The following is a 21,033-nucleotide window of genomic DNA, read 5'->3' as shown; positions in this document are numbered from 1 at the left end:
TATATATATATATATATATATATATATATATATATATATATATATATATATATATATATATATATATATATATATATATATATATATATATATATATATATATATATATATAGTAAAGGGCTTCGATATACAGTTTGTGGTAAAAAACAGCTTTTCGATTGTCTGTGGTTTTTAAACTGACAAAATTAAGGTTAGATTATAACAAAACGCATTAATTTAATTGCGGAAACTAATTAAGATTAAAAAACCACAAAAATGCAAATCAAAAGACTACAATGTTTTAAAAAACATTCTGAATGCGTTTAAAAACATTGTGCGGAGTATTGCTACATCCACTATCTTATAGCCTGACTTGCAAAGGAGTGCCGCTATATCGACTGAGGGCTTGGTTTGGGAAAGCAGTCTATTAAATAATTAAAAAAAAGCCATTAAAAAAATTTTTTTTTAATTTTTTCCGGTCTTTATAATAACTTTTTTTTACCATAAAATGTCAGTTTTAGATTGTTTTTTTAAAAAAACAACCTAAAACTGACATTTTATGGTAAAAACTTAAAAAACGATCATGCAAGAGTGTATATATATATATATATATATATATATATATATATATATATATATATATAATTACATACTTATTAACAAGATAAATTTAATTTGTAAAACCTTTTTATTAATAAAAAACAAGTTTTGACTAACACTAGTCATCTTCAGTTAAAATTAAATATTTAAAATTTATTAAAATACCTATAAAGTTTTGAAAAAAAAATTTTTATTATTATTGTACCAACTAATAATAATACAATTACAAAAATGCAACAAAATTAATTTAAAAGTTTATCATGTCATTCTAAAGAAATAGGAAATAACAAAAGAAAAGGTTAAAAAGATACACAGTATGTATAGAAAGTAGTAGCTAAACAAAGTGTCATTTGAGACAAGACGCGGATATCTGAACATTACAAGAGGGACAAAAAGTCTCATATCTATAAGCATCTCCATGCTAATGAAGAATACTTCATGCAAATAAGTGATAAGTGTTTTTCTGTTTTAGATTCTGCATCTAACAAATTTTCTCAAACTTACTTAATGTTCATAGAATGGGTAAAACCTGGAATGAATAAATAGGTTAACCATGTCCAAATAACACTTTCTGTTTAGCAACTACTTTCTATACATACAGCGTATTTTTTTAACCTATTTTTTTGTTATTTCCTATTTCTTTAGTATGACATGATAAACTATTGAACTGATTTTATTGTATTTTTGTAATTATAATATTATTAGTTTGAACACGAAAATATATTTTGTATTGTGTTTTTTTTCAAAACCTTTATAGGTATTTTAACAAACTTTAAATATTTAATTTTAACTGAAGCTGACTAGCATTAGTCAAAACATGTATTATTTTTTATTAATAAAATGGTTTTACAAATAAAAAAAATTTTCTTAAAGAGTCTTCTTTATAAAAACATTTACATTTTTGGTGCTTAAAGAAATTTTGGATATAATTTTTGCCAACCTCAAACTGTTAGAAGTCAGTTTCAGATTGGCAAAAAAAGTTTGACACAAAGGTGTTACCATAAAACATTGAAAAAAAGGTCAGCAATTTTTTTCCGACTTCAGACACTTTGAGTTTGGCAGTTAGGTTGCAATTGCCAAATGCCAAACTCAAACTAACTACTTGAAACTTTTTTTATTTGTGTATTGAGCTGAGACTGACAGATTTTAATATTGTATTTTAATGATCTTTTTAACCCTTTGTAATAGATTTTATAATAGATTTTTGTAATAAACTATTTAATTTTTTAATTAATTTGTTTTTATAATTGATTATAATTGAATACATTTTGCTTATTCAGTATTGCATAAAATATAAGTCTGAAAACTTATACAAAGTAATCTAATGTGATGTTAATGTTAAAAATGGTAATATTCATTTTTTTAATATAATTAATTGTGATTAAATTCTGCTTTTAAGTAAACTTAAAACAGCCTGATTTCTATTGGCACTAATAAATAAAACTTTTAATTAGTGTCAATAGAAACCAGGTTGTTTTAAGTTTACTTGGAAGCGGAATTTAATCATAATCAAGTATAAAAAAGATGGCGAATATCACTGTTTTTGAAGTAACATTTTTAACTTGAACATCAACTAGAGTATTTTCCTTAAATTTTCAGACCTATATTTTTATAACATACTAAATCAGCATATTAAATCATAATCAATCAAAAAAAGGGAAGGGGTAGGGGGGAAAAGTCAAGTAGTGTCATATGCAATTTATAATTTTGTAAAGATGTTTGTTTTAAGCAATATTGGTTCACAAGAGCATACTTAAACTCCCTTCGCTTTTTAAATTGTAAGCAAGTAATTAATAACCTGTTGAACTTAAACTTTGTGGTATCTCAATTGTATTTGTTTCATTCTGTAAAGTACTATGCAGCAAAACTGTGGACAACCATAATGTAAATAAATATTTTATTACTATAATCATTTTCTAAACAAAAATCATATTTAATTTGAAAAGCCATTTTGAGCATTCGAACCATATTTGAAACAATATTTTACATTAATAATATAATTATGAAATAAACATCACAAAACATAACCTTGTCAAAAAAAAAACTATAAAAAATAGTTAAAAACACTACACAGCAAAATACACAATAATTATGGTTTGATTACAAAAGAAAAATAAAACGCAGCAAAGTGCACAATAAATATGGCTAAATTACATTTAAAGAGAAAAACAGCAAAGTACAAAATAAATACTAAATTACTAAAAACGATAAAAATGAACTTGTATTGAAAATAGAAAAGGAATAAAATTAACTTGAATAAAAAAAAAAACGAAAAAAAAAAAAAAAACTTGTTCAAAAAATGTTGTCTCATCTTTCTTTTCTCCATCTTATCTTATCCATTTTATCCATCATTATCTTGATAAGCAACCATTATTGGATCATATTAATCTATGCAGGCTGCAATCTTTGTGCAGTAAATAAAGTCAAAAAATTGCATGTAGTTTTTTCAAGAATATTAGATTCAATCATAAATTTTCATTTTATTTATTATATACTTTAAATTATTTTTAACTTTTTCGTTCTTTTAATAACTCTGGTTTTTTTTCTTTTCTTTTTCCATGTCTTTTTATCCAGTTTTATTCTAATGAAAAAAATAACGCTTTCTAAATTTTTGTTTTTTACACCAATATTTTTAAAAACATAATACACTATTAATAAAAAAAATAAAAAAAATTATAAACTTGTGTTATCAATTACATATAAATATTAATGTAACATAAGAAAAAAAAAGAAAATGTTAAAAACACTTTTTTTGTTCAATTTCAGTACTATAAGTATTTGCAACAAATACAATGTTACTTACTTGAACTTAAGTGAAATTACAATAAAAGTCATTGCTTTTGGTTTTGCTTTTCAATCTTCTGTATTTCTTCCTTTAATTTCTGAATAGCAACTTTTCTTTTTTTTAGCCTGTCATTCATTTGTGCAATTTCCTCTGCAACCCTTTTCTTGGCTAATTTTATAGATGCTAATGTCTTATTACCTTTAGTCTTCCAATCAGTTTCATGTTTACGAACAGCTGTTGACATCTTTGGAGTAGTTAGCTGTTTATAAAGAAATATGCTAGGGTCATGAAAAATGATCTCATCATAAAATTCTGATACAAGCTGACCTTGTGTACCCACATGTGGTTGATTTGCAAGAAGGGGATTAGAAAATAACTTTAAAAGATGATAAAGTGTTACCTAAACAAATAATAACAATATTATACTATCATTTTAATATTTCATTAAGTTTTTTTTAAACTTGACTTTACGATATATAATCTATATAATAACATAGTACTTAATAATAATAGCACTATTTTAATAATAATGGCCCTTCATGCACTTTTTGAAAAAAAGCTTTTTAAACAAATAAAAATAACTTCAAAAAAATCACTAATAATAAAATTAAAAAAACTTTTTTTACTAAAAAATAACAAATGAACTATGTTTTTTTTCTTCCAAGTATTATTTTTTTTAATATAGCTTTTTTTTATATTTCTACTATTTAGTTCCTATTTAGTTTACATGAAACAGTGTGTATAAAATGATTCATTTGTATGTGTAAAATGATTCATTAGTATGTATAAAATGTTTTATTAGTATGTGTAAAATGTTTTATTAGTATTTTTAAAATGACTCACAAGCTTTACACAAACAATTATGTTAATAAACTCTTAATATTCTGTGTGTGTGTGTGTGTGTGTGTATATATATATATATATATATATATATATATATATATATATATATATATATATATGTATATATTATTATTATTATTTTGTAATACTTTGAAGCAGGTGATTTTAAAAGCAAAACTCGGATGATCAAAGATGACTACTCAAATGGCAGATAATCCCACTCATTGTTTTGCAAAAGTGTTTTCCAGTGCTTCTGAAATTTTATCTATAAGCATACCCACAGATAAGCACTAATTGTTGTGACAATTAGAAGAGATTTGTTTAAATAATTTTGTTTAAAGTACCATGTTCCAGCAAAATTTTTTTGTCTTTTTCAAAAAAATATTAAAAACCATATGGCTTTTTGTCAGAAATACTAGGACTGGTCAGCAGAATATTGGGAGAATGTAACATTTAGTGAATTATTAATTAATCAACTTGGTTGTCTTTCTATAAGCGTTAGACACTCGCCTTGCCAACGATAAAACTTCCAATATTTGCTTTTGACTGTAAAGCATTGTTCCAAAATCATAATATGGGGTGCCATTACTGCAAGTCCAAATGATGGCTTTTGATTGTAACTGCATATATACAGCCCTTGGAATTAGAAAAAATGGGGTTGGCAATAATTTACCAACCTGATGCTGAAATAAGGTTGGTAATTTTTTTGCCAACCTTAAACACTTTTAAGTCAGCTGTTAGGTCAGCGTTGCCAAATGCCGCCCTCATTCCGAGGGAAATATATATATTATATATATATATATATATATATATATATATATATATATATATATATATATATATATATATATATATATCCTTATATCATAGTCAAGAGAAATTTTTATGTCTCTTTCATTTTATAAAAGTCTCTTTCAACAATTAAGCTACATTTTAATGCTGTCTAAAAGTTAAAACAATTAAAATAATGCAATAAAGTACATTAAGTTTTATAGTTTTTTAAAAACCACAATAAGAAAGTTTTCATAATTAATAGTGCTTTTATTTTTGTTTTTTTTATTGTCTTATAATAATTTTAGAACATGCGCGGAGTGTTGCTACATTTACTATCTTATAGCCTGCTGCTACATCAACTACCTTATAGCTAGCTGCTACATCAATATATATATACATATATACTACTATATATACTGCTTCAAGATTTACATGTTAGAACATGTAAATCTTGAAGCAGTATATTGCCTTTGCCATTAACAGGACATTGTGATTGGCTCTGGGAGCTTTAAACAAGTAGTCATCCTCCTTTGATGAATTGGTTGAATCTGCTGATCCCCCAAGGAAAATAAGACATAGATTGAGAAGCTCTAGACAATCATCTCTGGGTTGCTGACTCTTTATAGCTTTAACATAGTATTTCAACATCTCTTTCTGGAGTCCAACAAGCCATTCTGTATTGATGAGGTTGTCACAGGCTACCATAAACACAGTTTTGTTAATTTTTGACCAGTTGATCTGGAAACATTTGAAATGACCTACTTCCGGTCATCCACTGATTCCAAATGCCAATATTTAGCCTAGTATTTGATGAAATGATGTCGAAAATGAGTCCTCTCACCTTAAATCTCAGATGCCAGTCATCCAAAGCCTTCATGCAAGCAGTTTCTTGTTCTTTGCTAATTTTAACTAATCATTGGAACAACTAACAGTTTTTTGACTCCACTGCCAGTAAAAATGATTGCAATTCAATCCACTTTATGCTTTCCATCTGCAATGTTACTTAAAAGCTTTGCATCCCAGTGGAAAAGTAAAGGATCACTAAAGGAGAATATGTTTTGCTGGCTTCAGTGACGGCTTGTCAATTCTTTTGTCTTTCCCTACGGTTAATCTGTATGATTATGCCAGCTCTATCACTGTTTTTCCAAAAGCCCGAGCCACTGTTCCAACAATAAAGAGTCAGAATTGTTTCTCAACAGTCAGAAATGTTTACCCTATCTAGAGATGATGCCACACTTCTAATGAGAATTTTCTTATATTTCTTCGAACTGCTTGTATTGGAAGTGAAAGGAGTTTGGATGTAATATTCAACAGTATCTAATTCCAATGAATCTGTTTGACTGGCACTCTCATCACTGACAAGGACAAAATTTATTCGATGTGCTCTTGCAACTCAGCTTGACTAAGTAGACGCCTAGCTTCAGCTTGGGTTTCTCTGCATTGCTTTTGATTTTCTCTAGCTGCTAGTCCACTCCTGCCATGCCGCAGCTTAATAGATCCTCCTGTTGCATTGTCAGAAAGTTTTCATCTTCATTTTTCATAGTATTTAGAGCCTCTTTAGTTGAAAGATCAAATAGTTTTTTGCTTTTGTTTTTCTTAAAAAAAAAGGTAATCATTATGCAGTTTTTTTACTTTCCTTTCAGCATTGTCAATCCTTTGAGTTAGGATTCTCTTCCCAGATAGCTAATACTGTTTCAACTGTTCTTCAAACTGATGTCTTCACTTTTTGTTTTGCCTCTTGGTGATGAAAAAGAAGTGTCCTCAGAATATCTTCTCTGATGGAAGTCTTACAGAGGGCAATGTTTCAGTAGGTTTCCAAATAGCCATACTTCAGCAGAAGATCTGGTGAAAGCCATATTACTCATTTTAAAGTTCTAGTAAAAAAAAAAATCCATTAGTTACAAACAGTATAAATAATGTACAGCATATAAACAGTGTATTGTAGTTTATACTATAGTGCAAGTGCAATTTGTCATTAGTGCATACTGTACAGACAGATTATAGATTGTAGAATACAGAAATATGAATGCCAACAATAGTAATTAATTAAATAAAAATGAATCAGTGAATACATCTTATTCATCTAGTTTTTTTCATCGAGCATCAGTCCTTTAGAATTCGCTTCCATCATCTTGTTTTCCTGCTTCATATAATTTGCAATCTTTTAAATTGACTGTTAATCATTATCATGCTCTATAAATATATATATAGATACATACATACATACACACATACATACATACATACATACATACATACATACATACATACATACATACATACATACATACATACATACAGCTTTTTGAGTTATAAAAATTAAGTTAAATGCCAAATGCCAACCATAATTCTAAGGGTTGCATACAAACATATTTATGTATATATATTTTAGAGATATGCAGGGACCCTACTTAATCCTGGTTTTTTTACAGCTTTTCTGGGTCCAAGCAGAGCATTGGGCACATCTATATATTCCAAGAATATTTCAAGCTGGGTATCTGATATATATATATATATATATATATATATATATATATATATATATATATATATATATATATATATATATATATATAGATATATATATATATATATATATCTATATTCCAGATACCATGGAAAACTGCCCAAATAGAAAGATGATGAGTAACTTTTTTTTTTTTTTTACCAAAATCTTCAATTCCAACAAGGCTGCAAGCAACCACTATTAGATTTGGAAGTTATTGGAAGAGAAAAGATGAAATTTATAGAGCATGATAATGATTAACAGTCAATTTAAAAAATTGCAAATTATATGAAGCAGGAAAACAAGATGAAGGAAGCGAATTCCAAAGGACTGATGCTCGAGGAAAAAAACTAGATGAACAAGATATTTTGGAACACTTAGGAACAGTTACAGTAAAAAAATAAGACTTAGTTAAATGACGAGTAACACAAAAATAAATTTTAGTAGATGGCACAAGAGCCCTTAGCTCTAAAGAGCTAGGGGCTCTTGTGCCATCTACTAAATAGATAGCTCTTTAGAGCAGCGCCTATTATAGTATTTATAGAAAAGAGAAAAAGAAGCAACATTACGACGATGTGATAATGGTTGGAGTTTGACTGCAAGAGCAGGTCCAACTATGTTTACAATGCGTTTTTGCAACTTGTCTAAAAGAGAAAGGGCATCATTCGAAGATCTGCCCCAGATATGGTAGCAGTATTCCATACAAGAGGATTTGAGATTTATAGAAATAAAGAATAGAATCCTGAGTAAGAAAGTGGTGCACAAGATAAAGAGATGTATCCTTAGCAGATGCTTATTTCGCAATGGATATGGTTTTCAAGAAAGATCGGAAGTAAGAGTTAATCCTAGAAGATGAAGGGCAGATGACTCATTGAGTACATTACCGTTCATAAATATAGGAAGATCTAGATTATTGCAATAACAATAGCTGGAAAAAGTTGAGTTTCATCTGAGTTAAAGTTCACCAGCCACTGAGAGCCCCATGCTGTAGCAGAAGTAAGATCCTTTTCAAGCTCAAATGCCCTCTCCATGCAATCAGAGAGTGTTAGCTTTTTATCAAGACAAGAATAAATGGTAGTATCATCAGCGAACAATGCCACTTTAGATGTGAGAATTTCTGGGAGATCGTTAATATAAATTAAAAAAGTATAGGGCCAAGAATAGAACCTTGAGGAACCCCTAAAGTTACAGGGAATGAAGAAGAGTGCTGTTCATCGAGGACAACTTTTATACTACAATTGGTAAGGAAGGATTCAATAATCTTTAAGATGTTACCTGATACACCGTAAGAAGAGAGCTTATGGAGAAGACCAGTATACCAAACTTTATCAAAGCTAGAAATGTCAACATTTATCTAATGCACGATAAAACCCATCAGTTAATACCGTTAACAAATCAGCATAAGAACGAGCAGATCAAAATCCATATTGATGATCAGAAAGTAAGTTATTAGATTCAAGATGAGAGATAAGGTGTTTATTAATCAAAGAAGTAGCTTTATATTTAGCTTGGATTATTCTGTTGGTTTTTCCAGGTACTTGGAAAATATAAATGTGTGCCTGGTTGTACCCGGAAAAACCGCCAGAAAACCGGGTACCTACAACATCTCATATACAAATACATATACAGCCCTCGGAATTAGGGTTAGCATTCGGCAATGCTGACCTTAAAGTGTTTGAGGTTGGCAAAAAATTGCCGACCTCGTTTCTATGTTTTATGGTAAGACCTTTGTAACAAATTTTTTTTGCCGACCTCTAAAAGATTGAGATCAGCAAATTATTGCCGACCTAATTTTTCTTGATTCCAAGGGCTGCATATATATATATATATATATACAAACATATCAAACTTACTGCCGTTACCCATTTGTGGGTGTTGACACCCACAAATTGGTAATGGCAGTAAGTAAGTAAAATCACCCACAAATGGGTACCCATTTGTGGGTGATTTTTTAACAGGGAATAAGCATGTTTGTTTTTTCATTAGTTCATTTTATAATTTTAACGACGCAATGAGGTACTCTTGAATCTTTATTAATCTGTGTATATCTGCTTAATCAGTTTTAAGACATAAACCTGTTAATTATAATAGATGATGGTTCGATGTAATCATATAATCTGTCTATCTAATTATTTAATAAATAAAACTCATATTAATTTTAAATCTTCCTTTAGAATAGTAAAATAACTTCTACAGATGTCAGAAGTTTAATTCATTTTAAAAATAATTCAATTTAAGTACTTTTTGTAAATAATTGTATTGAAAATGTATTAATCCAAACAAAAAAAATAATATTATATCTTCAGAACTTGAAGATGATGCTCTTTTTAATATTAGTAAGTTGCACTCCACTTTTAATATTGTGTTATTTTTAATTTTTAATATAATATGAGACACCAATCATGTTTTAAATTGACTTTAATTTAGTTTAGTAATATTATTTGGGATGACTGTGTAAGCGCGAATTTCATAAGTGCAAGCTGTCACAAGTGCAAACTGGCATAAGTGCGAATCGGCATAAAAGCGAAATACCAATTTGCACTTATGCCAATGTTTGCAAATACTTTTGGCACACTTATACCAATTCGCATTTATGCCAATTCGCACTTGTGCCAGTTTTTGTAACTGCTTTGCACTTATTCCAGTTCACCATTATGGCAATTCGCACTTATGCCAATGTTTGCAAATTTGTTTGGCCCACTTATGCCAATTCGCATTTATGCAAGTTTACACTTATGCCAGTTTTTGCAACTGCTTCGCACTTATGCCAGTTCACACTTATGCCAATTCGCACTAATGCCAATGTTTGCAAAATCTTTTAGCGCACTTATGCCAATTCACACATATGCCAATTTTTAAAACGCTTCGCATTTATGCCAATTCGCACTTGTTCAGCCTCCTGTATTACTCTTTGTGTTTATTATATTATTGTGTTATTTTAAATATTTTTAATATAATATGAGATTGTCAATCATGTTTTAAATTGACTCAATTATTTAGTTTAGTAATATTATTTAGATGAAAATAACAACGAAGAAAAGACTGCTTAATTTTTTTCATTGTATTTAAGTTAGGTAAACTAGTAATTATTTCGTTTATAATTAAACAAAAAACATTTATTTAAGCAAATGCCACAACTAACTCAGCACTTGAGTAGTACTTTGGTAGGCAAAAATGTTGGCCAATAACAAATACTACTTTGGATTTGTCTTAATGACTATTTGTGGCTGTCCCTATGATAAGCCAACAATATCTTTGGATATAAGAACATTGCATAGAAAAATATAGCATGAAAAGTCAAATAAAAAAAAAAAGACTACAATTGACTATATGATTTTGCACCAACAAAAAATCAAGAAAGCCTTATATAAAGAATAATTGGTCCTAGAGTCAAAATAAACATAATAACATATTTTCACATTGGCTATATATTAAATAAATAATTAGTAGCTTTTACATTATAACTTATGTTTGTTTCTAGTTTGAAGTTTAATAGTTTGTATTTATCTTAACATTTTTTGAAGTTTAATAGTTTGTATATACAGTGGGTGCAAAAAGTATCCGACACAAAAGAAAAACTTTATTTAATTAAAGACCATTCAACAAAATAACATTAACAAACACTATTCTAATGTAATTTTACATGGGAAATACAAATATCATATCAAAACACAATATCATTAAATGTTGACTTGATAATTGCAATTTTGTAAAAGTTAAGGTTCAAAAAAATTCCAACACATTGTAAAAAATTTACTCAAAACTTCGTCATGTGACCTTTAGCAGCCAAAACTGCTTCTAAACGATTAGAATACTTGTTCACAAGATTAGCACATATGCTAGTAGGAATTTTAGCCCACTCTTCCTTGCATATTTCTTTCAATTGGATAAAATTTCTTGGATCTCTCTCCTGTACCCTCAATTTCAATTCCTGCCACAGATTTTCAATTGGATTGAGGTCAGGTGATTCGCTTGGCCATTCCAATAAGTCAATTTCCCTCTCCTGAAACCATGCATGAATCGCCCTAGCTGTGTGCTTAGGGTCATTGTCTTGCTGGAATATCAAACCTCGAGGAAGGTTCAATTTTTCGGCTGACTTCACGAGACATCTCTCAAGAATGCCTTGATACATTTCGGAGTTCATCCTTATGATTTTCAATCCTATGATTTTCAATTCCGCAGGGCCTGCAGAAGAGAAACAACCCCAAAACATTATGCTGCCACCTCCAAACTTCACTGTTGGGACGGTATTCTTCAAGTGAAACGCAGAGTTCTTCTGTCTCCAAACAGGACTGACACAGTTCCGACCAAACAACTCTATTTTAGTCTCATCTGACCATAATATTTTATCTTAAAAGCTTGAAGGTTTACTCAAGTGCTCTTCAGCAAAGTTCCGGCGTTTCTTTACATGAACTTCCTTCAAGAGAGGGGTTTTTCTTGGTGACCGATAGTGGAATCCTCTCTTTCGAAGAACTGTCCTAATTGTATTCTTGCAAAATTTGTTCCAGATGATTGCAAGTACTTTTGCAGTTCAGAGCGAGTCAGTCGAGGATTATTTTACAATTTGTTTGATACTTTTTGAACCTAAACTTTTACAAAATTGCAATTATCAAGTCAAAAATTAATAATATTGTTGTTTTGATATGATATTTGTATTTCCCATGTAAAATTACATTAGAATAGTGTTTGTTTATGTTATTTTGTTGAATGGTCTTTAATTAAATAAAGTTTTTCCTTTGTATCGGATACTTTTTGCACCCACTGTATCTTAACATTTTGTGAAGTTTAATAGTTTGTGTTTATCTTAACATTTTGTGAAGTTTTACTTTTAATCAAACAAATTTTATTTAAAGTTTTTAAAATAAAGTTTGTTTGATTAGTTGCTAAGTTGTAGTGAAGTTGCTAAGTTGTTGTAAAGTAGCTAAGTTGTTGTGAAGTTGCAATTTGTATTTTTCTGATTAGGTATAAAGATAATGACAGAGGCTATTCTAGACTGTTTTTGATAGCGTCAACCATATCTGGCACCGCCCAAACTAAAATTTGAGGACGATTTTTTTTTTTACGTTTTTACGGCAAATATTGTACTTTTCACTAAAAAAACGCTGAATTTCTGCTTAAGTTTGCTGGAATGAGGGGGTAACAGCGCCCAAATTTTTTTCCAAGAATAAGCCCTGAATGATGACATTAAGTAGTCAAGTATGTTACTCATTAAGCTGTCAAGTATGTTACTCTTTAAGTGCATTATAATTACTAGATCAATATTTTTAATGAAATTACAAACAAGAAATTTTTAATTTCATTTGATGATACAAAATTTTATGTTATTCCCAATGCTTTTACTAACTCCTCTGTCTGTTTGTCTGTTAACATCAAATCTTGCAACCAATTTTTGAGTCACTTCCCGATGATAGATTTTTTTCAAACTTTGCATACATGTTCTTGCTTGATGACAATACAATATTCAATTAGTTTTGCAATAAGTCAATTAATTTAGTTAATTTTAATTAAGTTTATTATTTATATGAAAAGAAGAAGAATTTTAAAAATTAGTATAAATTTTGTTTCTTCTTATACGCGCGTTTAGCTTATTTGGATAAGGTGTTGACTTCGTAAACGGTATGTTTGTGGTTCGAGACCCACCTTTTCCTGAATTATTTTTAATTTTTTTACACATGCATACAGCTGTTTGTTGATAAATGTTAATAAAATAAAATAGAAATATCAGAAAAAATTGATTGCAAAATTTGTGTTTTAATAACATATAAAAGCATTGGGTTTTAAAAATTCATTTTAAATTTTACTTGTTTTATAATATAATTCAGGCGTCATCAGTAAATTAATTTATTTTTATCACCTATAATATTTTCTTACAGTAACTATCTTATACTGTTCTATTATTGTTAAGATCCTTATAATATATTTTAACTTTTTTCTTTAGATATAAATATATATTTTTTACTTCTTTTTATACATATTAAAACAAAGACTTATTATGAATATTACAAATTGTTAGTAAAGATAATTGTCTAAAAATATGCATATATAAATAAGCATCTACAACATTTTTTTAAAATTCTGATTTACTCCCAACAAGGCTGCAAAGCAACCACTATCAGAAGTAATTAGAAAACAAAGAAAAGAGTTTTTTTAAACAAGAATTGTTGTACAAAAATTGATTGTATGAGAAAGTTTTTTATTGAAGTAGAAAACTACATCATCAACTTTGACAGATTTGATTGATCGAAATGGGGGCAAGGATCTCAAAGTTATGAAACTGGCGTTGTCAAGCAATTCTGCAAGGAGTTTCTGACAGAAATAAATGGTCCAACAAGATTTGGTGACAGGAATATCATCCCTTTTATCATGGGAAATTTATTCCATCCACACTACCAAGACCTGTCTCTTAAGGAATTATAAGTCTATGATAATTTAGTCTAAAAATTGATTATAGAACATTCAAACACACTTTTATGGAAGCAAAACAACAAAACTTTAGTCTAAGTAAGAGCTAGCAGATGATCAGTTACTTTATACTTTTTCAAAAATTCATAGTCAATTAGAAAGAATATGATTTAAAAATTTATAAATATTTGGCAATTATTTCAATTAGTGTTTATTGCAATAATTTAAAATTGATTAGAGAGGAAATGTATTGATTTCCAAAATTAAAAATTTTGGAAATCAATCCTCTACACCTGTGAAAGGGAGCTAGATAATGGCAATAATAAATAATAGATATGGTAACATCTATTATTTATTACATCTTAGATCAAAAGATAGTGGAAATACATGTAAAACCCTGAGCAAGAAGACAACTATTTGGCACCCAGTCAAAGAAAATTTCATTTTCACAATATCAGCACAATTGAGCTTCATGATAAAAAGTTGTGATAAAAAATGATCAAGTTAAACATTAAAATTAATAAAGTGTGATCTTCTCTAATTAAACTTGTAATACAAAAACTGTTATTAAATAATATTTAATTAATGATTGTTAATAATAATTAAGAATTATGGTATAACTTTCAAAACAACTACTTCTCCAAAAAATATAAGTTTTTGAAAAAATTTTTTTTAAATTTATTGAATTAATTTTTATCCTAATAAATTTTTTCTCAAAAATGAAAAAAGTTTTACATATTGTTCTACATGCTTTGTATATGGTTGTGAGTGGAAGCCTTAAAAGTAAAAAAGAAAAAATAGAATTGTTTTAAACTCTTTAATTAAATGTCTAAATACCCCAAACATACCCCTAGTTGACTTGACATATTAATTATTTCTTAAATTAATTTTAAACTTCAAAATCAAATTAACTTATCAGGAAAGATACTGAAAACAATATTTTTTATAAGAACTTTATAACATTTATTAAAACAAAATAATTTATATTTTAATGTTTTTTAATTTCTTTATAAAAAGCTCAAAAAATCAACAGTTGCTTTATCCAGATATATATATATATATATATATATATATATATATATATATATATATATATATTATAATATATATATATTATAATATATTATAATATATATATATATATATTATAATATATGTTATAAACTATATATATGTATATATATATATAGTTTATAACATATATATATATATATATATATATATATATATATATATATATATATATATGTTATAAACTATAACATAGATATATATATATATATATATATATATATATATATATATATATATATATATATATATATATCTACGTTACAAACTACTACTTATAATAATACATAGAATAACTGATCTGATATTTTTTATATATAACACAAAAACTCCTTAAAATGTTGAATATTTGTTTGAAATATTAAAACAGTTTTTTGTTATATTTGAATTCAATTTAATCAGAATAATCAACTAGTTTAAATTAGTTCTGTTCAAATTTGTCATTTTTTATAAATATTTTTCTTCTTCTTCTATTTGGTAGTAAAACATTACATCTAATACAAAAGCCAGTATCTGCTTAATATAATATCTGTATAATATCTGCTTCATACAATATCGGTATAATACCTGCTTGTAAAGACAATGATATGCTTAATTTTTTTTTGGGTTTCAAATTATCTTTAGTATTATATCTTTATTTTACACAAATGTTTATGTTTTTACATAATCTCTATCCACTAAGTCATTAGTTTTTTCACAATCCCACATGTTTTCAAATAGTTTTTATATCTACTTTTTTATTCATCAATCATTTTTATTACAATATTATTGCCAACTTAATTTTCTGTTATAACTTTAGTTATAAAAGAAAATAAAGTTTATAGTACTAGTATAGCTAACTTTTTTTACGCATCACTATGATTAATTCAACTCTATAACTCTAAAACACAGGCAAATTGCAAAGTTATATAAATTATATTAAAAAATAAAAAAGAATAAAAGATAAAATTTAAATAAAAAAGAATAAAAATAGCAGATTGCTAACAGATAAAAACTTAATTCTTTTTCAAACATTAAACTATATGAATGAACCATTCAACTAAATGAATGAACCATTAAAACCATTGATTAAAAAAAAATATTAAAAAAGATTATAGTGACTTACAGGTCTCTCAGCTGCATCAATAAAATATATCTTTATTATGACTTCAAACTCTCCCCAACCTGTTTCTGTGACTTGATATGGTGGTTTAGTGACAGTACGAAGGGCATCTGTGTAGCTTTCATGTAACTTGAATTGAACCTTTTAAATGTAATACAATTATCTTGAAACTTTTAATTAAAATTTCATAAGTCATGGTTATAATGGAGAGCTTTAACTTTTGTTCATGCCTACACTCCCCTAAACTGGTTTACACAAGCTATTTTTGGTTTGCATAAAAGTAGAAAATTTAGAAATTTTTTTGATACATTAAATTTATTTTAATGAGTTTTTTTAAACCGCGGGTTATAAACTTAAAAAAGCAAAAAATAATTTATATTTGAAAAATATAAAACTATAAATAAAAAGATTTATAAGTATAAGATTTACTATATATACATACACATATATATATACATATACAGTATTGTGCAAAAGGAAAATAGCACCTAAGAAATTAAAAAAAAAATGTACATTTAAATGAATATAAGTAAATAATATTGCGTTTTTATTAAATTAAACTAAGATATTGTTTTAAATAAAGCTACATTTATTTATTTTAGTTAATGATTCCGTTATTAATATAATTTCAGTACTAATAAAATGCCAAAGATATCAATAAATGACAGAAATCACATCATTGTTTTACATGATGAGGGCTATAGTCAAGTTAAAATAACCAAACGCATGAATTTTTTGCGAGCCTTAGTTCAAAAATTAGTTTAAAAATATAATGAAACTGATGATGTAGTGGATAAAAGAAGTCTGGTCGTTCCAAGAAGTTAAGCCTACACGATGAACAGTTTTTAAAAATAACAGCGCTTCGAAATTGCAAGAAAGTAAGTGCAGAACTTGTTTAAGATCTTAAAAGAGTTAGTGGAACTTTAGAACATGCATTTACTGTGCCAAAATCTTTAATAAAATTTGGATTAAAAGGCTGTGTAGCAATTAAAAACCCTTTCCTACACAAAGGAAATAAAGAAAAAAGATTAAACTTTGCAAGAGACCACAAAGAGTGACAGAAAAATCTATGGGACAAGATATTGTTTACAGACGAATCTAAATTTCAAATATTTAGGATGAATAGACGTCAGTATGTTAGACAAAGAAAGGGAGAGGCATTGAAGGAGCCATGTCTAGCATCAACTATTAAACATGGTGGAGGGAGTATTCAAGTTTGGGGGTATATTTCAATAAAAAGGGTAGGGATATTGTTAGAATAATAGAATAGCTTACAGGTGAAAAATATAAAAATATTTTACATAATCATAATGTGCCTTCTGGACGACGACTGATCGGGGATTATTTTATCCTACAACAGGATAAAGATCCCAAACATACTTGCAAATTAGTTAAAAATTATTTGTCAAATCTGGAAGTGGAGGGAGTGCTTCAAACCATGCCCTGGCCTCCTCAGAGCCCTGATTTGAATATAATTGAACATGTTTGGGACTATTTAGACAGAAATTGGAAAGGTTGCCAAAGAATGTAAATGAGCTTTGGAATATTCTAAAAAAAGAATGGTATAATATCCCCATCACATTTATTGAAAATCTGTATAAAAGTATTAATAAAAGACTCCAAGATAGTATTATAAATAAAGGCGGTCACACTAAATATTAATAGTTATAAATTTAAATATTTTTAATAAAACTTGTATTGTATTACATAATTTAATAAAAGTATATGTTTGTACCTATAATTTTGTTTTAATTTTATTTTGTTTGACATGTTATCTTAAATATATTATAATTCTCTTTATAACTATAATGTTTTGTAGTTAACATACAAAGTACATTTTCAAAAGATAAAACTACAATTTAAAAGTCTGGATATAAATATGAAAACAAAATTTGAAGACATTACAGAGAAATGTTAACAGACAAATAGAATTGTTACAAACCATTTATTTAAAGATGGGTGTTCCATTTAATATGGAGTGCTTCTTTAATTTTCAATTTATTTTTGTTAGGAGCAGTATCCAAAATTTTAAAACAATTATAGTTACTAAGATTTTTACAACTAACAGATGAAATTAAATGCTTATAAACATTAGATTGTCACTTGTAAGATTCTCATGAATCTTTGTTGTTAAGTGTCTAGAGGTTTCTCCAATATAACTGGCATTGCATCCAGCACAAAAAAATTTAAATTATTATCAGTATTTTTAATTCAGAGTTTAAATCTCAGGAATTTGTTACACATTTTTTTTTTTGTAAGTTAACCTCCCTAAGGCAGAAAAGGCCATTGTAGACGGGGGGAGGGGGGGGAGAGGGGGGGGGGCTACTCAATTGTGGTTATAAACCTCTCTCCACTCTACAAATCTAAAACACAAACCTTGACTAGTAAGGCTGCTGCACAGAGAAACCAGTTAGGTGCGATACTACTAGGAACATGGTGGGGATCAAACTCGGAACCTTTCGCTTATGAAGCAAGCACTCTACCACTACACCACTACCGCATCTTAATAAACAACATAACAAACATCTTAATAAACAACATAAAAACTTAAAATTTACTATGGAAAAAGAACAAGATAATCAAATTGCATTTTTAGATGTTTATATCAACAAGTTTGTTTCAGTTTCCACATGTTTATTACAAAAAAACATATACGGGTCTTTTACAAAAATTTTCCAGCTTTGTTCCCTATTGTTATAAAATTAGTCTTATACGATATTTGATTAATAGAACGTATAAATTCAACAACACATGGCTAGGATTTGATAAGAACATAAAAAATCTATCTAATGTTATAAAAAATAACCAATATCCACCAAAAATAATTGACACTGAAATAAAATTAAAGAAAATTAAAGAAGCACTCCATAAAACAAATTGAAAATTAAAGAAGCACTCCAAAATATTGTTTTTTTTCTTCTTAAAAATATGTTCACATTTATTACTATTACAGGGCTCGAATTAGCGTATCGCGATCGCGAATCGTGAATACTTTTCGCACCTTCGCGATTAGTTTTTTCTTAAAGTTTGTTTTTTTGCGATCTTTCTTTTTTTCCTGATTATTCTTTTTTTATTTTAGAAGATTGATACTCTACTCGCGAATATTTAGTGTTCTTCTACAGTATAAAACTGCAGTGACTTCTGTAATGATAATTTTTTGTTTTTAAAGCGGAGCATAAAGTAAAAGAAAGAGAAATAAAAGATTTAGAAAATCAATTAGCAAAAATGTTTAAATGCAGGAAAAAGACCAATTGTTTAAGGAAGGAAAAATTTATAAAAACAAACGATTAAATACCTATTCAAATCAAGAGTACAAGCTAATTATTGCAAATATTACCATATGTATGGAAGGCCATTTTCAATCTCTCCAAAAATCACCACTGTTTATACATTTGGTAGCTTTACTTGACATTTATAACTGGCCGTTAAATGTGAATGATGGAACTTTTGGCGATAAAGCTATCGGTGAAGTTGTTAAACATTTTTCTGAATTTTTAATTGGTGATTTGAATAATATACTTCATGAGTGGATCATTTTAAAAGCATACATGTTTCCCATCATAAGTAACAATCAAAATGAGTATTATTTGAAAATTTGGGAAATTGTTTTTTCCAATTCAAATTTGGTCAAAGAATGCCAAAATATTCTTGATATTTTTGAACTATTTTTAATTTGTCCTTTTACAAATGCGAAAGTAGAACGAATGTTGTTATGTATGAATCGCGTAAAAAATGACTGGAGAAGTTGTCTTTGAACCTGATACTGCTATGGATGATGATAAATGTTTTCAAATATGAATCGCGTAAAAAATGACTGGAGAAGTTGTCTTAGACAAGATCTCTTAGAATCTCTACTTCGGATAAGTGAAGAAGGTCCTGAGATTGACAAATTTGAACCTGATACTGCTATGAACGAATGGTATAATGATAAAGTTAGACGATTGTCAGCAAATTTTCATCAATATCCGGAAAAAAGAAAAAGAAAGTCAGGAAAAACAGACATTGATCTAGCGACAGTTACAATATCGGATTTGGAAGAAAGTGAAAGCGGGGAAGAAAATTGTGACAACTAATTAATTTTATTTTAGCGCATTGTAACCTCTTAAAATTAAAATATTAAATAATAACTTGTAATGGCGTATGATTTTATGCTTAGTAAAATAATTTTTTGATAGTAAAAATCCTGAAAAATTCTAAGCATTAAACTAGTGAAATGATTACAAAACAATCAAAATATTTACGATTACGATCTAATACTTTTTCTATTAGCAATCAAAAAAAGTATTAGATTGTAAAAGATTCTATTATTTAGACACATTCTTTCTTTCGCTTTATTTTATTGAATGAAAAAAGTGAACGCTAACTTTTATTAAAAAATACATTGAATGAAAAAGCAATAGATAGAAATATCATGGAAATTTGATAAGGTTACTTAGATAAGAAAACTTAATTAATAAGAATTTAATTATCATTCTTGTTTGTGATTGTGCGGGTTTTCGTGAAAATGTAAAGTTTTAACATTTTATCACGAAAATGTTTTCTTCATTTTTATTAGTTTTTTATAACTGTTTCAAATGTATAGATTGTTTTGTTAGAGTTTTAAATAACTTTTTTTACTTTTAAAAATTTATAGAAAATTAAATATTCTAGTTGTTTTAAACAGTTTAAAATATGTAAATAAAATAGAAAATGAAATAATTAATTAAAAGAAGATTATATCAAGTTCATTGATTTTACAAAAATACAGCCGTTAGATTTAATGCAATATAATAATAATAATAATGTAAATTATAACTAAAGCTACTTTACAACCGCTGAACATAAATGTTATGACATCTTATGCAAAAATGAGACTCATTATATATGTTATTATAAATAAGTTAAAATAAATAATGCCCCCTCCCCTCCAGTGGGAGTAGAGGAGGGGTTATGAGCAACAAAAAAATCGTGATTAGATTTTTTTACATTAAT

At 27.6% G+C, this 21,033-nt stretch overlaps 2 protein-coding genes across 2 annotated transcripts in view; both read right to left on the bottom strand.

The window, feature by feature from the left end:
• Positions 1-2,525, bottom strand: part of LOC124810220 (uncharacterized) — a 43,658-nt gene extending 41,133 nt beyond the window's left edge. Inside the window, exon 1 of the mRNA XM_065788111.1 lies at positions 2,378-2,525. Within this exon, the coding sequence (XP_065644183.1) occupies positions 2,378-2,492 (115 nt within the window). The 5' untranslated portion in view covers positions 2,493-2,525. The remainder of the gene's footprint in view (positions 1-2,377) is intronic.
• An 857-nt stretch (positions 2,526-3,382) lies between these two features.
• LOC100207944 (YEATS domain-containing protein 4) overlaps positions 3,383-21,033 on the bottom strand; it is a 19,098-nt gene continuing 1,447 nt past the window's right edge. Inside the window, exons 2-3 of the mRNA XM_065788114.1 lie at positions 16,066-16,203; positions 3,383-3,764 (exon numbers count right to left, since the gene is read on the bottom strand). Of these exons, the coding sequence (XP_065644186.1) occupies positions 3,411-3,764; positions 16,066-16,203 (492 nt within the window). The 3' untranslated portion in view covers positions 3,383-3,410. The remainder of the gene's footprint in view (positions 3,765-16,065; positions 16,204-21,033) is intronic.

This window comes from Hydra vulgaris, chromosome 01, assembly GCF_038396675.1.
Source record: "Hydra vulgaris chromosome 01, alternate assembly HydraT2T_AEP".
NCBI lineage: Eukaryota > Metazoa > Cnidaria > Hydrozoa > Anthoathecata > Hydridae > Hydra > Hydra vulgaris.
This window is presented reverse-complemented; position numbering and strand designations above follow the sequence as displayed.